General features: G+C 31.3%; 1 protein-coding gene across 1 annotated transcript; it reads left to right on the forward strand.

The window, feature by feature from the left end:
* The first annotated feature begins 6,532 nt into the window (after positions 1-6,532).
* LOC120089478 (transcription factor HHO6-like) lies at positions 6,533-9,217 on the forward strand. The gene is made up of 5 exons (XM_039046963.1): positions 6,533-6,986; positions 7,180-7,406; positions 7,485-7,878; positions 8,204-8,280; positions 8,514-9,217. The coding sequence occupies exons 1-5, from the start codon at positions 6,773-6,775 to the stop codon at positions 8,775-8,777; spliced, it is 1,176 nt and encodes a 391-aa protein (XP_038902891.1). The 5' UTR covers positions 6,533-6,772; the 3' UTR covers positions 8,778-9,217.
* The last annotated feature ends 3,790 nt before the right edge of the window (positions 9,218-13,007 follow it).

The following is a 13,007-nucleotide window of genomic DNA, read 5'->3' on the forward strand; positions in this document are numbered from 1 at the left end:
AATAGAACAATCCATTAACCTAATCGCGGTGTTGCAACGCTAAGGCACAACGTTGCAACGCTACTGTACAGAATGCACTGTACAGTTGCAATTTTCTTTGAATCTCTTTTGATTTTGGCCCCATCTTCTCTAGAAATCGACCAGAATAGCCATGAATGACTCAATAGACATCAAATTTAGACTTGATTGCAAACAATTATGCCCAAAACAGAGGCCCATACAAATTAAATTGTAAATTAAAAACAATAAATCTGAACTGTCCAATCCCAAAAACATCCAATAATCACAATCAATCACATTCTTAAACATTCATCATATGAACATACAAAATGCTAAAATCCCACCATTAAACTGTAAAATTAAATCTGAAAATTTAGAAAAATTTGGGCCAAAAACCCCATTAGTGAAGATCCTTGAGAGATCAGACCCAAATCTTAATTTTTATAGAAACAAGAATTTTTAGAATTATTATGAAACAAAATAAAATTTACAATATGATTATAACAATAGAGAAAAGAGAAGATGGAGAAGAATTAATAACCCTTGAAGAACTTTTCTTCTCGTAAGATTTCTCCTCTGCAAAATAGCCGCGAACTCGAAACCCTAATTTTGAAACCACCACTCAGAACCTCCTGTATTTTCTGGGATGAGAATTCAAGGAGTTTGTGGGCTCTTGGTTTTTTGGAAGAATAGGGGAATTAAGAAATTAAGAGAGAAAATGAGAGATTGCAAAACTGGGAAAAATCAGAACTATTCTATGTTGTGTTCTTTCAATCTGTCAAACGAAGAAGATCCAAATCTTCCAACCACCCAACGTGGGTTGGGGGAGAATAGGGAAAGAAGATATTTCCCTCCCTTAATTTCCAAAAATAAAAATTAAATAAATTTAATTTTAATTTATATATATGTGTGTATATATATATATATATGTATGTATGTATGTACTGTCTCTTATACACATCTAGATGTGTATAAGAGACAGTATATATATATATATGTATGTATGTATGTACTGTCTCTTATACACATCTAGATGTGTATAAGAGACAGTTATGTATGTATGTATGTATGTATAAACCAACTTATTATATGTGTACATATATGTATATAACTATATTTTATATCATATATATAACCTATGGTTTAAAATTGTATCAGATACAATATAATTTATAGTTTTAATTCTCTCAACAATGCTATTTAATATAAATCCCATTTAAATTAAATTTAATTATATAAATCCAATTCACATAATTAATATTTGAATCATATTCAAATATTTATTTCCTCTCAAATAAATTTCATATTATAATGTATTAATTACATTATAGGAATTATATCATATATAATTAAATTAAAATAATTATATCACATATAAATAATTCCCCCAATTAATTTGAACAATTCAAATTAATCCAAAATTAATTCTCATAAATACCCGATTAAGCTATAGATGGACCTCTTGGACATGTAGCTTGAAGTTCCAACGATACTTGAATAATTAATTGAACTCTTTAATCAATTTATTCAACATTCTTTAGCTGTCGGACAGTCCACTAAAGGCCCACAGTTGCACTCTTCGCACTACAGATATATTACTAGTACGTACAGCTAGGCCAAAATTATCATTTTACCCTTGTAGTTACATTCAACTCCTTAAGTATTAATTATCTCTTAATGAACAATACTTCATAGTCCAACCATGACCAGACTCCTCTCGAGTTAGAAGAAGGTGTGACACCACATTGTTTAAACCCCGAAATCAGCCCTTAAGGGAGTAATTTATCTACTTTCCCCTACCTCAAAGATGAAGTGAATTCCATCTTGTGTATCTGTGTTCCCTGCTCCCCAATCAAACAAATCCTCAATATGGTAGGCTTGTTGAGTCAGTGATCTAGCCACTCTCACCCATACAAATCAAAAGATCACCTTCATAGGCAGGAGTTCACAACTCCCTCAAGATTTAGGCCATGTCACCTATAGTCATCCTGGTGAAATGTAAGTCTCTATTATGAATGGCGTTATATAATGAGACTAGTCATTTCGTAGTCCGGTCTTATAGAAACTCCTTTGTATAGAATATCCCTACTCACATGTCTCCATATTAATGGTCAACATCAGATCATTTGTAGCACTTTACAATAATTATAACATCTACAAAACAAGTCGTATACGTAGTGTCACTAGGATAAGGTATCCAGCCTTATCCATCTACTACAAACTATTTAGGTTATCGTTTAAACATGATCCACTCGTATGTCTCTACATACATGTTTAAGCTACAAATGATAACCTTGGACGTTAGTTTATTAGTTTGTGGGTTTAATGCTATTAAATGTCAAATAAAACATCTCATATTTTATTAAATAAATAAAATATTTGTACACAATTGCAAACTATAGGACCCTGCTAGATTTAGGGCATCAACCCCAATGATGCTTAATTTTATGGAGTGAAAATGTGGATGGTATGCATTGATGAAATTGCGTTGTGCACTCAAATTTCCTCAACGGAATCCAAGTGTAAATTCCACTGAGTTTCTTGGTAAGTCCAGGGTCGAACACCGGGACTTGTGAAAACAGGTTGCGTTGGTAATTTTTACAAAAACTTTGTGGTGGCCAAATAAATAATTTGTTGCTTTGTTGTTGATTGCTTTAATGAGAAAATAAATAAAATGCGACGGATTTGAGAAAAGTCAATTGTGTAATAGATGCATTGAGTATGCGATGAACGGGTTGAGAAGATCTTTAGCTAGCATTACTTGGGAATGCGTCAGTCTATGCGATCATGCTATCATAATGCACAACAAGTCATTTTCCAATGCAAATGCGATGCTCCTAAGTCTAGGACGCATGTGTTGAATGCAAAAGTGTCCATAGAGCTTATCCCTAAGTCTCTACTCTTGTCCTATGCGATGATGCAGAATGCATAAAAGCAAGGTGACCACATACAATCATATCCTATCTCTAGGATGCATGTGATGCGTTGATAACAAATAGTGCTCATTCCTAAGCTCCTATCTCTTGTTTATGCGTTCTAATCTGACTCTCCCGAGCCTAGATTCTAATCTGACCTTCCCAAGCCTAGATACTGTCCTTAGACTACCCTCCAGAGTATCTCTAACGGACGAATGAAGCATACATAATACAAGATAATCGCATAGCATGAAGATTCCCTAGTTGTGCTAGCTAAATGCTTCTCAACCCATTCAACTAATTTAGCTACTCATGCATAAATAATAGAGAGTAAACAGATATACAAAAATAGATTCAATTTCGATAAATGAGTAGAGTACAAAATAACAATGGAAGTTAAAGGTAGAGAGCCTGGTAGCAATTCCTTGCTGACTGAGGCTTTTAAACTGTAATCTCTATTCGGTTCTAAAGATGTTCCCGCTTCCGCAGGCGTCGGCCCTCTCTCTGTCCTTGAAGCTTCTGGCGCTCTCCCAAGCTTACCGGAACAATCTATCGGCACAACCTTCTCTCTCACGTCCGCCTTAAAACGAAAGAAAACTATGAACAAAGACGTATGAAACTTCGAACTAAAGAATGGTGAACCCCTTTTCTAAAGGGTGCCTCTGATATTTATAGAACGTCCAAGGTTAACGGTGGCTTCTCTCTCATGATTGCACAGATGGGACGGCTTTAATTCCTGACTGATGCGTCGAATATTTGTCACTGAAAAGCTGAATGTACTTGTGATCGTTATCGGCTATCAACTTAATTCGGATTCGACTGTCATCAGCTTTCTGTTCCATCGCGATTAATTAGCTTTTCACCCAGATGCGCCTACCATGTTGTGCTGACCAAGTTGCGGCAATCCTTCTCGGGCGAATGTTTGTGAACACAATCATCGTAGAGCCATGCAGTGAAATTGCGCTCGACCAATGATTTCCTATGATCGCAATTTTTGCCTTGCATTAACGCATATTCTTCACAAAAATACAAAAATCAACTGTTCTAATGCGATGAACGCATGCAACCGCAATATTATGAAATTGATGCTTAATGGACACAATTTAATATATTTTATCAACGCAAGCTAACATTATTTAAGATCTTAGCACTATGATAACATGCATTTCTGCCTGTTATCACCCAACACCTCCTTCACACTCAACTACCACCAACCATATTTTCATGCAATCGATAAATTTAAATGCAGCTATGTGATTGAGCTATAATGTTATCCTATCATTCTCATGCACAATCCAATGCTACTCATAACATGTTGGTTCAAGTCTAAAATCCCCTCTTCGAGCATGATTAAAAAACTTGATTCATCAAATCCCTAGAACTACAAATAAAATAAGTCACTCATGTTCGGAAAACACATCAAGAACATGTTGTATAGATTAAATAGGGAACAATAAGAGAAAAATAAAAGGGTTAGCCATCGATCTTGATTTGTCATGGGCACTTCATCAACATTCTTCCTCAATCAATCTCTAATCAAAGTCGGTGTTCCGGATTTAAAATCCTATTTAAACAACCGTTTTTGGACCTCTGTGGAAAGCCCTAAACATAACTCCAATCGACCTTCCCAATAAAATGATGAAACAACAAATAAATAAGTAAGAAATCCATCAGAGCGTTGTGCACAATGTAATTATTGTCACGACATTGGTTTGCTTTCTCCTTGCGTCAACTAAGTGTAGCGTTGTGACGCTACCCAATTTTTAGCTCTCAGGTTTAGAGCGTCGAGCTAGGCAAGGAAGAAAATAGACTAGCCCTAAGTCAAACTTTGACCATCTTAAGAGTGTTTTCGTCATTTTCCACTGCTATTAGCACATTTTGGTCATAGTGTCTGTTCCTACAAATTCAACATATGAAAGCATCTATTAACATATATTATCAATAAAACAAATGAAATTTTAAGCTTAAGAAAACATTTTTTCGTGTGCTTTTGATCGACCCCTTAAAGCCAAAAGGCCAATCCCCTTGGAAGGATGAGGCCAAGAGGTCGACTCCCATTAGAATCTTCCATTTTCTATTTCTCTTAGTTCAATCTATGATTTAAAGTATCACCCTTGAATCAATCGGTAATGATTATCGTTCTTTTGTAGTTTGAAGATTAAACAATAAAATCCATGTTTTTAATTCTGGAGATTTCTTTTTTTTTTAAAGGTAAAAAATTAAAGAAAAAAACATATGTTTTTAATTCTTGATTTTTCTTGTTTAGATAAATATTATTCTTTTACTTCCGAGATTAAAGAACGAAACCCATGTTTTTAATTCTTGAGTTTTCTTGTTTTTTAAGGTCAAATATCAAAGAAAAAAATCGATCTGTTTTAATTCTTGATTTCTTTTTTTTTCTTTTTTGTTTTAGTGTCAAGTAATAAAACTCATGTTTTTAATTTTTAGTTTTTTCTTTGTTTTTCTTAAAGTATTGAACATCCTTCATCACATGTTGCGAACGTGACGACCAGATCTTATGAATATAGAATATATTTTTTTATTTTTTTAGTTTAAGTATTTTTTGAACTTTTTAAGATTGAAGAATATTTTGAAGTTTTTAAAAAAGTTTTATGGTAGTTGATACTCAATTTAACCTCAACACAAGTTCTTTTATTAATTTATAATTATTATATCATTTTTATAATTATTTTTATACTGTAAAAGGATCATTTTATTAATATGACAGTATGGGATTGTATGAAAAGTACACAATATTTTAATCAAATTATATATGTAATAAAAAGATTTTAGTAATATAAGCCAGCATTATTCTTTACAATAATTTACGAGTAAATAAATATATTTTAGATGAATATACATAAAATTAGTTTAAAAGAAGAGTAAAAGTTATCCCAAATTAACCACAAAACTAATGAGATTGATCAAAATTAATTTTTATGCAAAGTTTAAATAATTAGAATAGAAATTTTGAAAGTTTAAGTATGTGTGGAAGGCTAAAAGGTAATACTAGGCCTGGTCGAGGGGTAAAATCTTACCTTTTATGCACAATTAGTCCAAAACGATTAGAGATATTTTCACTTATGATTATATCTTCATTCCTTTTCACCAATTCTAACCTTATTTTATGAAAATAGTAGGTTAGGAATCATAATTCTTTGATTGTGAAAGTATTTTTTTAAGTACAATTGTAAAAGTATTGACACATAAAAACTGTCCTTTTTTCCTGAGGGGGAGTTGTTCACACTTAATAATCATAGGTTATATTATTTTTGTTCTCAACTGTTGTTTGTTACTGAATATCCAATTTCATTATTTTAGTCGGTAAATTAAAAAAAAAATGATTCTCACTTTTATTTTATAGCTAAATTAAATAATTAATATATTTTTAAAAATTTTAGAAATAAAATTAAAACATTAAAATATTAAATATCAAAATAAAATAATGCACAAAAAATCAACAACCAACTTTAAAATAAAAAGTTGGAGTTCAGTACGAGTTCACTGAGTGAACTCAAAAAAGAAAATACGCGAGGACGCGAAAGTGACTTTTATAACCTTGTAAAAAATCGGCGATGTTCTCTGTTCCACTCGCAACCTTGGATCAGAATCTCCGCATATCACACCATTTTTCTTCTTTCTTCTCCTTTTCCTTTTCTCTCTTTCCCTCATGTATTTATACGTAACAACATCAACATCTTCATATATATAATTATATATATCTATACATATATTTATATGTTTCACCCACCCTCATCACTGTTCTTTTTCTTAATTTTCTTCGTTTTTTCCTCCCAACTTTTGATCCAAAAATCCAAACGAAGATCTGGGTTTTCTTCCGAAGACGAAGATCAATAATGGGTTCGCTTCCTTCTGAACTCAGTTTGGATTTTAGACCCACTTTTGTGCCTAAAACGATCACCGATTTCTTCAAAGAGGTTTCGATGATCGGAAATGTGTCCGAAAGGGTCTCGAAGCTTAACGATTTTATCAAAAGTTTGGAGGATGAAATGAGGAAGATCGATGCCTTCAAACGAGAGCTTCCTCTCTGTATGATTCTCTTGAAAGATGGTGAGTTCTTCTTCTGAAATTGTATGTTTCAATTCAATATGATAAAAATTTCAGGAAGAAGGGGGTAAATTACCTAACCACTGAGATTTGGAAATTGGGGAATCTCCTTGAACATCGTTTGAAATTTCAAATGTTTCAATGGATCTTTACCCTCATTTTGGACTTATGGTTGTTGATGTTTTTTTGTTTTCAGCCATTGTAGCTGTGAAGGAGGAGTCAATGCAATGTGCAGTTCTTAAAACCCAACCAGTTTTGGAAGAGTTCATACCTCTAAAAAAAGAACACGATGAAGAAGAAGATGATTTCAAGAAACGAAAAGATTATAAGGATCAGAAGAATTGGATGAGCTCTGTTCAGCTTTGGAACTCTAATACTAATTACACCTATGATCGAAAACGAGATTCCAAATTTGAAACTAAGGTATAAGAATTTGTCCAAATAATAACAACAGTTGAATTTTGTTCTGTTTTATAATCAGGTTTGAATTTTCTTTTACAGAGAAATGAGAAAGGAGGCCCTGTAGTGACACAAGTTCCATTGCAATCTTGTAGAAATAAAAATGGAGAGAAGATCCATATGCCATTTAAGCCATCTTATCCCATGTTCCCTTCAGCCATGGCTGTGAGGAAGGAGAATAAGGAGGAATTCCCTATTCATGGGCTCTCTCTTTGCACTCCAGGAATAAAAAATCCAATAGAGGAATCAGCTTCTACTGGTTCAAGAACGAGTGGGACTAGAGCTGTTTCATCTTCCACTCTGACTGCTTCAGTGAATTTGCAAAGTGGAATGCAGCAGCAGAAACAGCAGTGCTCTCGCAAGCAGAGGAGATGCTGGTCGAAGGAGTTGCATCGACGTTTTGTTAGTGCCTTGCAGCAACTGGGGGGCTCACAGGGTAAGAAATGAAGTTCATGTTGAATCTAGATTACATATCTGTTAACTTTTGTGTGTTTGAGTCCAATATGTTAGGTAATTGTCAGCATCATATTTCAGGTTGTTTTTCACAATCTGTAGCACATTAGGTTAGGTTCTGCTGTTTAGATTTATATGATTTTTGGCTCGAATATCATGTAGAACTATAGATTTTAATCACCATAGTCAAGCAAAATACTACTCTATGTGATGCCAAGAACTATTGTGGATTGTTGATATCAATTTTCTGACTGAAAGTGATGGAAGTTCTCGGTTTTCTGATTCGAATCTTTTGTTATCTTTTTCAGTGGCCACGCCAAAGCAGATTCGAGAACTTATGCAGGTAGATGGCCTCACCAACGACGAAGTGAAGAGCCATCTGCAGGCAAGCTCCAAAGCTTACTTTTAATGTCTTTTTATGTATGGTACTTTAAAGAAATGGCTGAAAAGTTAAAGCAAGTAGGGAAGGGAGGGGTGGTTTGAAATGCTTTTCACAGCATTCAAGAGTTTTTGCCTGCCTCCTTTTCCATTATGTGATGAACTGTTTACCATTCTGTTTTTATAACGTCTCGTGTTCCTTACAACGATGAAATTAATATCATTTTTTGTTCAATCCAGAAATTCCGACTGCACGCAAGAAGACTTCCAGCATCTTCAGCCGCCCCTGCAAACCAATCGGTAGTGGTTCTCGGGGGATTATTGGTGCCTCAAGATCCCTACGGTGATTCATCAAAGGCTTGTAGTTCTCAATCTGGCTCACCGCAAGGTCCGCTTCAGTTAGCAGGGACAGGAGGCGACAGCATGGAGGACGATGATGACGTAAAATCGGAGAGCTATTGCTGGAAAAGCAGAATACAAAAACCAGGAAATGAAGATGCATAAGATGTTTTTCCCACCATGAATTTTGAAAATAAGAAGATATACATGGGAGGTAGAGAATTGAGGATAAAAGTAAAAAATATATATAAAGTACATATTTAAAAAAAGGTGAAGGATCTTGAGAGATAGCAAGGGGGTCTGAAGTTTTGCAGAATTAGTGTCCCTTCCCCTTTGAGTTAGAGTGCTACTGTTTATCACTGTTAAAATGGGACCAAATGTTTGTAGGAAATCCATGTTTATGTGAAAGAAAACCAATTTGATCAAAAAAAAAAAAAAAAAAAAAAAAAAAAAAAAAAAAAAAAAACTGATGATTATATATATAGAGGCTGATAAATTTTCTTTCAGGTCTTGGATTTGAGTTCAAAGTTCAATTGGTTGTATTATAAACAACCAATTCCTTCTAGAGCACATAGATATAAAATGAGATTACCATATTTAGACAATTGATTTGAAACTAGCTTTTTGGTTGTCTTTGTTTTAAAAATAATTGTGATGAAATGAAATGATTTGTAAAAGATAATGTTTTCTGTGGGTTGAAAGACTATTACCATTCACAAGTTTGTGATTGTATATGGAAGAATATTTTTATTTTTTTAAAAAAAGATTAATTAATTGTCAGAATGCCATAAAAGGAAAACAAGAAAAGCAAAATTTTGGTTGATATTTGTTCAAATACCTATTTATTTATTTATTTTTTTGCTTCAAAATTCTTTTACTAGTTGATAAATATTCTAGTACTATTCTATAAATTAATGGTTTAATCTGAAAAAACAATTTTTGTGAGGTTCTTTCATTTCAGATTCATTTTTCATTTTGTGTCATTTATTATTTATTTATTAAATTCTGATAGATAATCAGAAGTATGTGTAATAACTCTTTTTTATGTCCAATTCCATCCATTTTTGTTGAGACAATTCTAACTTATTTATCGGGAACTAATCTTGCTCCTGAAATAGATGGCATTCTTGATCCTTCCTTTTACTAGTCTTCTCGACTGGAATCATAAATGAGGTGTCTCCTCTCTAATGATCTTTTCTATAGGTCGAACTAGTGTGAGCATTTTCAATTGGTCTATGGTTGTCATTGTAAAGAATCTATCCCTACCCTGTTTTCAAAATCATTATTTCGTCCTTCTGCTTTCCCTATTGGTCGAGTTCTACATCGTCCCTCTCTCTATTGGTCAAGTTGTCAAAGCTTCTCTCCCTATCAATGGACCTCAATTACATTGAGTCTCGTTAACTCGGTAAAGCAGCTTCGCTCCTTCGTCTCCTTAGAATATTTGTATTGCTACAATCATGTTGACCAATATGCAACTAACTAAACAAGTCATATGGTCGGACAGGACGACTATGCTTAAGACCGGAATGCTATCCATGCTCGAACTCAAGGACGAAACTCAAGTCATTGCTCATTCCCGCTCATGAATTCCTTATGCAAACTTTATAAATAAAAAAATAAAAATAAAAAGATATGATAAACAATCCCGACCATTTTTCAAAACCTAGAAATGAGAATAATACTAAAATTGTTGTTCTTAAATTTCACATTGGATTCTCTAAAGATCAAAGCATCAACTTATGAAAAAAATTAAAAAATTCTTGACTTTTGTAGTCTTCTCTTTGAATAGAATGTAATCAACTCACAAGCATTTGATACCATTCAAATTAAGGACAACCAATGAGGAAAAAGAAAATAAATGCCAAAAAAGAAAATAGAAAAAAAAAAATTCCATAGATGAGTTGTTGTGAATATTAGAAGATGCTGAATTTGTTTGAATTATTTGGCATTTGTCTTGTAATTAGTTGTCAGATTCTATGCATTTGCAAATGGGTGGATGAAAATGGTTGATTGTGCAAAATGACAAAAAGAAAGATCCTCACTTATCTTAGTGAAGAATATTTATTAGTTTCTCTTTACTGAAAATAATTTTTATAATTGTCATTATTATTCTTCAACTCTAACTCCAACTTTTGTTTTGCTTTTATGTTGTATTTGTGATTATCTTTAAATTTATTATGGGGTGAGATTTTGTATTTTTTTTTTTTAATGATAAAATAGGCATGTCACATGTGAGGTGTTGAAGCAACAAACATCACTCTAACAAAAAAATATACATTAAATTCCATCTTATAAACTTTCCCTAATCTAAGGGTTAGTTTAGTGATTGAATCTCACCTACATTAGTAGTTAATTGCATTATAAAAATAATAACATAAATGCAAAATTAATCATAAAAAAATATTTAATTAGTAAGTAGTAAGAAATTGTCAATTTTGGGCATAAACATACACATGAGTTTACTTTTTATTTCATACAAAAACTATAAATTAATCAAATACTTTTCACTCACTTAGATTCATGATTTTCTACCGTCGCATTTTCAATACTTAAACTTCTTTTTGAAGCTGTGGTAGTTTTTAAAATAATTGTTGGCAACTATGTTTATAGAAAAATCAATTGTCATATGAAGTAGATTACTGTTTAGTAAATTTTAAATTTAAAAATAAAAAACAGGTAACAACATTTACTAAGTTTAAACTAGATTTTATGTGACTTAACTATAAAGATTAAATTAAACATATTATACCATATGTATAAGTTGATAATTAATATATGAATCTTATAAGTTAATTATTTATAGTTTTTTTATAGTTTATATTTCTTCAAATTGTATGATAAAAGTATAGAAAAAATCAGTTATATAATATTGAAATGAATAAATATTATTTTAATATAAGTTCACTTTTTTTAAAAAAAAAAAATACATGATTTAAATTGTAAAATAATATAAATTATTTGTACAAGTTTAGAAAAATAGTTGTTATAAAAATGTTGAATCATTCAAAATTCTATGGATATAAGATGAAAGAGGTGTGAAAAGGGAAAAAAATATAAAAGGATCATATTTTAATTTAAAATAGTTAGTGAAAGAGAGTGACATATTTATGCGAAAGCTAAAAGTTAGTACATAGATATTTTTGAACGTACAAAGAGAATGAAAAGTGATTTTCTTAAAAAATAAAGAATAATTTATTTAACTAAACATATAATAAAACAATTAAGATTCTTTTTTTTAGAATTGATTTTGATAATTTCAATAGAAGACATTCTCTTATCTTAGATAATGAGTTAAATTTGTTCTCTTTTTATATGCAATGGTTAATAGGATGAAAACTAAAATAATAACGAATAAAAGGGTTTTTGGGCTATTTTCAAATAAAGGAAAATGAGTATAACTTATTTATAAATATAATAAAGTATTATTATTTATTAGCAATAGATTGCGATAGACATCTATTAATGTCGATAGAAACCTATCATGGAATGTCAGTGATAGAAGTTTATCATGGTGTATCACTGATAAACAATTATATTTTGTTATACTAGAAAATATTTTTAGTAGTTTTACATTTAAAACAATTATCGCTTTGTAAACTGATGCAACTTTTTTTAAACCATAATTGATTATTAGTTGATCTATATATTATGTAAAAGAAAAAAAAACTGCATTTATCCTTTGTGCAGCACAAATAGCATCTAATAATAGTTGTTATGTGACAAATTTTTTTTAAAAAAATTGAATTTTCTATTTTTAGTTTTACTATAGGAAGACAAGAGAAACATGTGATTAGGTGCACTAATCATTAGAATTAAAATTAACAAAATTAGCCTTCATAATTAAAATTAAATGGAGCATACTATATTTCAAATCAAACCAATCGACTCTTTTTTGTTTTACATTTTATAGAATTAATTTGATCTATACAGGTTTTTTAAAGGGAGTGAACCAATAAGTTCATTATATTATTTTATTTATTTTTCTTTTCAATTTTGACTTATTCCTTTATTACATTTGAAAATTACGTGTTAAATATGTAAATTATGACTCTATGTTGTAAAAACAATTCTAAATGGGATAATCTAGCCTTTATTACATTTTAATTAATTTTAAAATAGTAAAATTTATTTGTAGTATTTTACCATACAATCTAGTAGGGGTGTTCAAAAAACCCGATGACCCGAAAAAATCGATCAACCCAACCTAACTCATGCGATTTGGGTTGGGTTAGTTCATGGGTTCACTTAATATAACCCAAACCAACTCAAACCAACCCGAATTTAAATAACTTTTGAAAAAATATATTTTTTTATTACATATAACACAATTATTTATATATATATATATTGATTTTAATTTTATTTAATTCCAATATTTTTTTAATAATTTATTCT

Source organism: Benincasa hispida, chromosome 10, assembly GCF_009727055.1.
Source record: "Benincasa hispida cultivar B227 chromosome 10, ASM972705v1, whole genome shotgun sequence".
Taxonomy (NCBI): domain Eukaryota; kingdom Viridiplantae; phylum Streptophyta; class Magnoliopsida; order Cucurbitales; family Cucurbitaceae; genus Benincasa; species Benincasa hispida.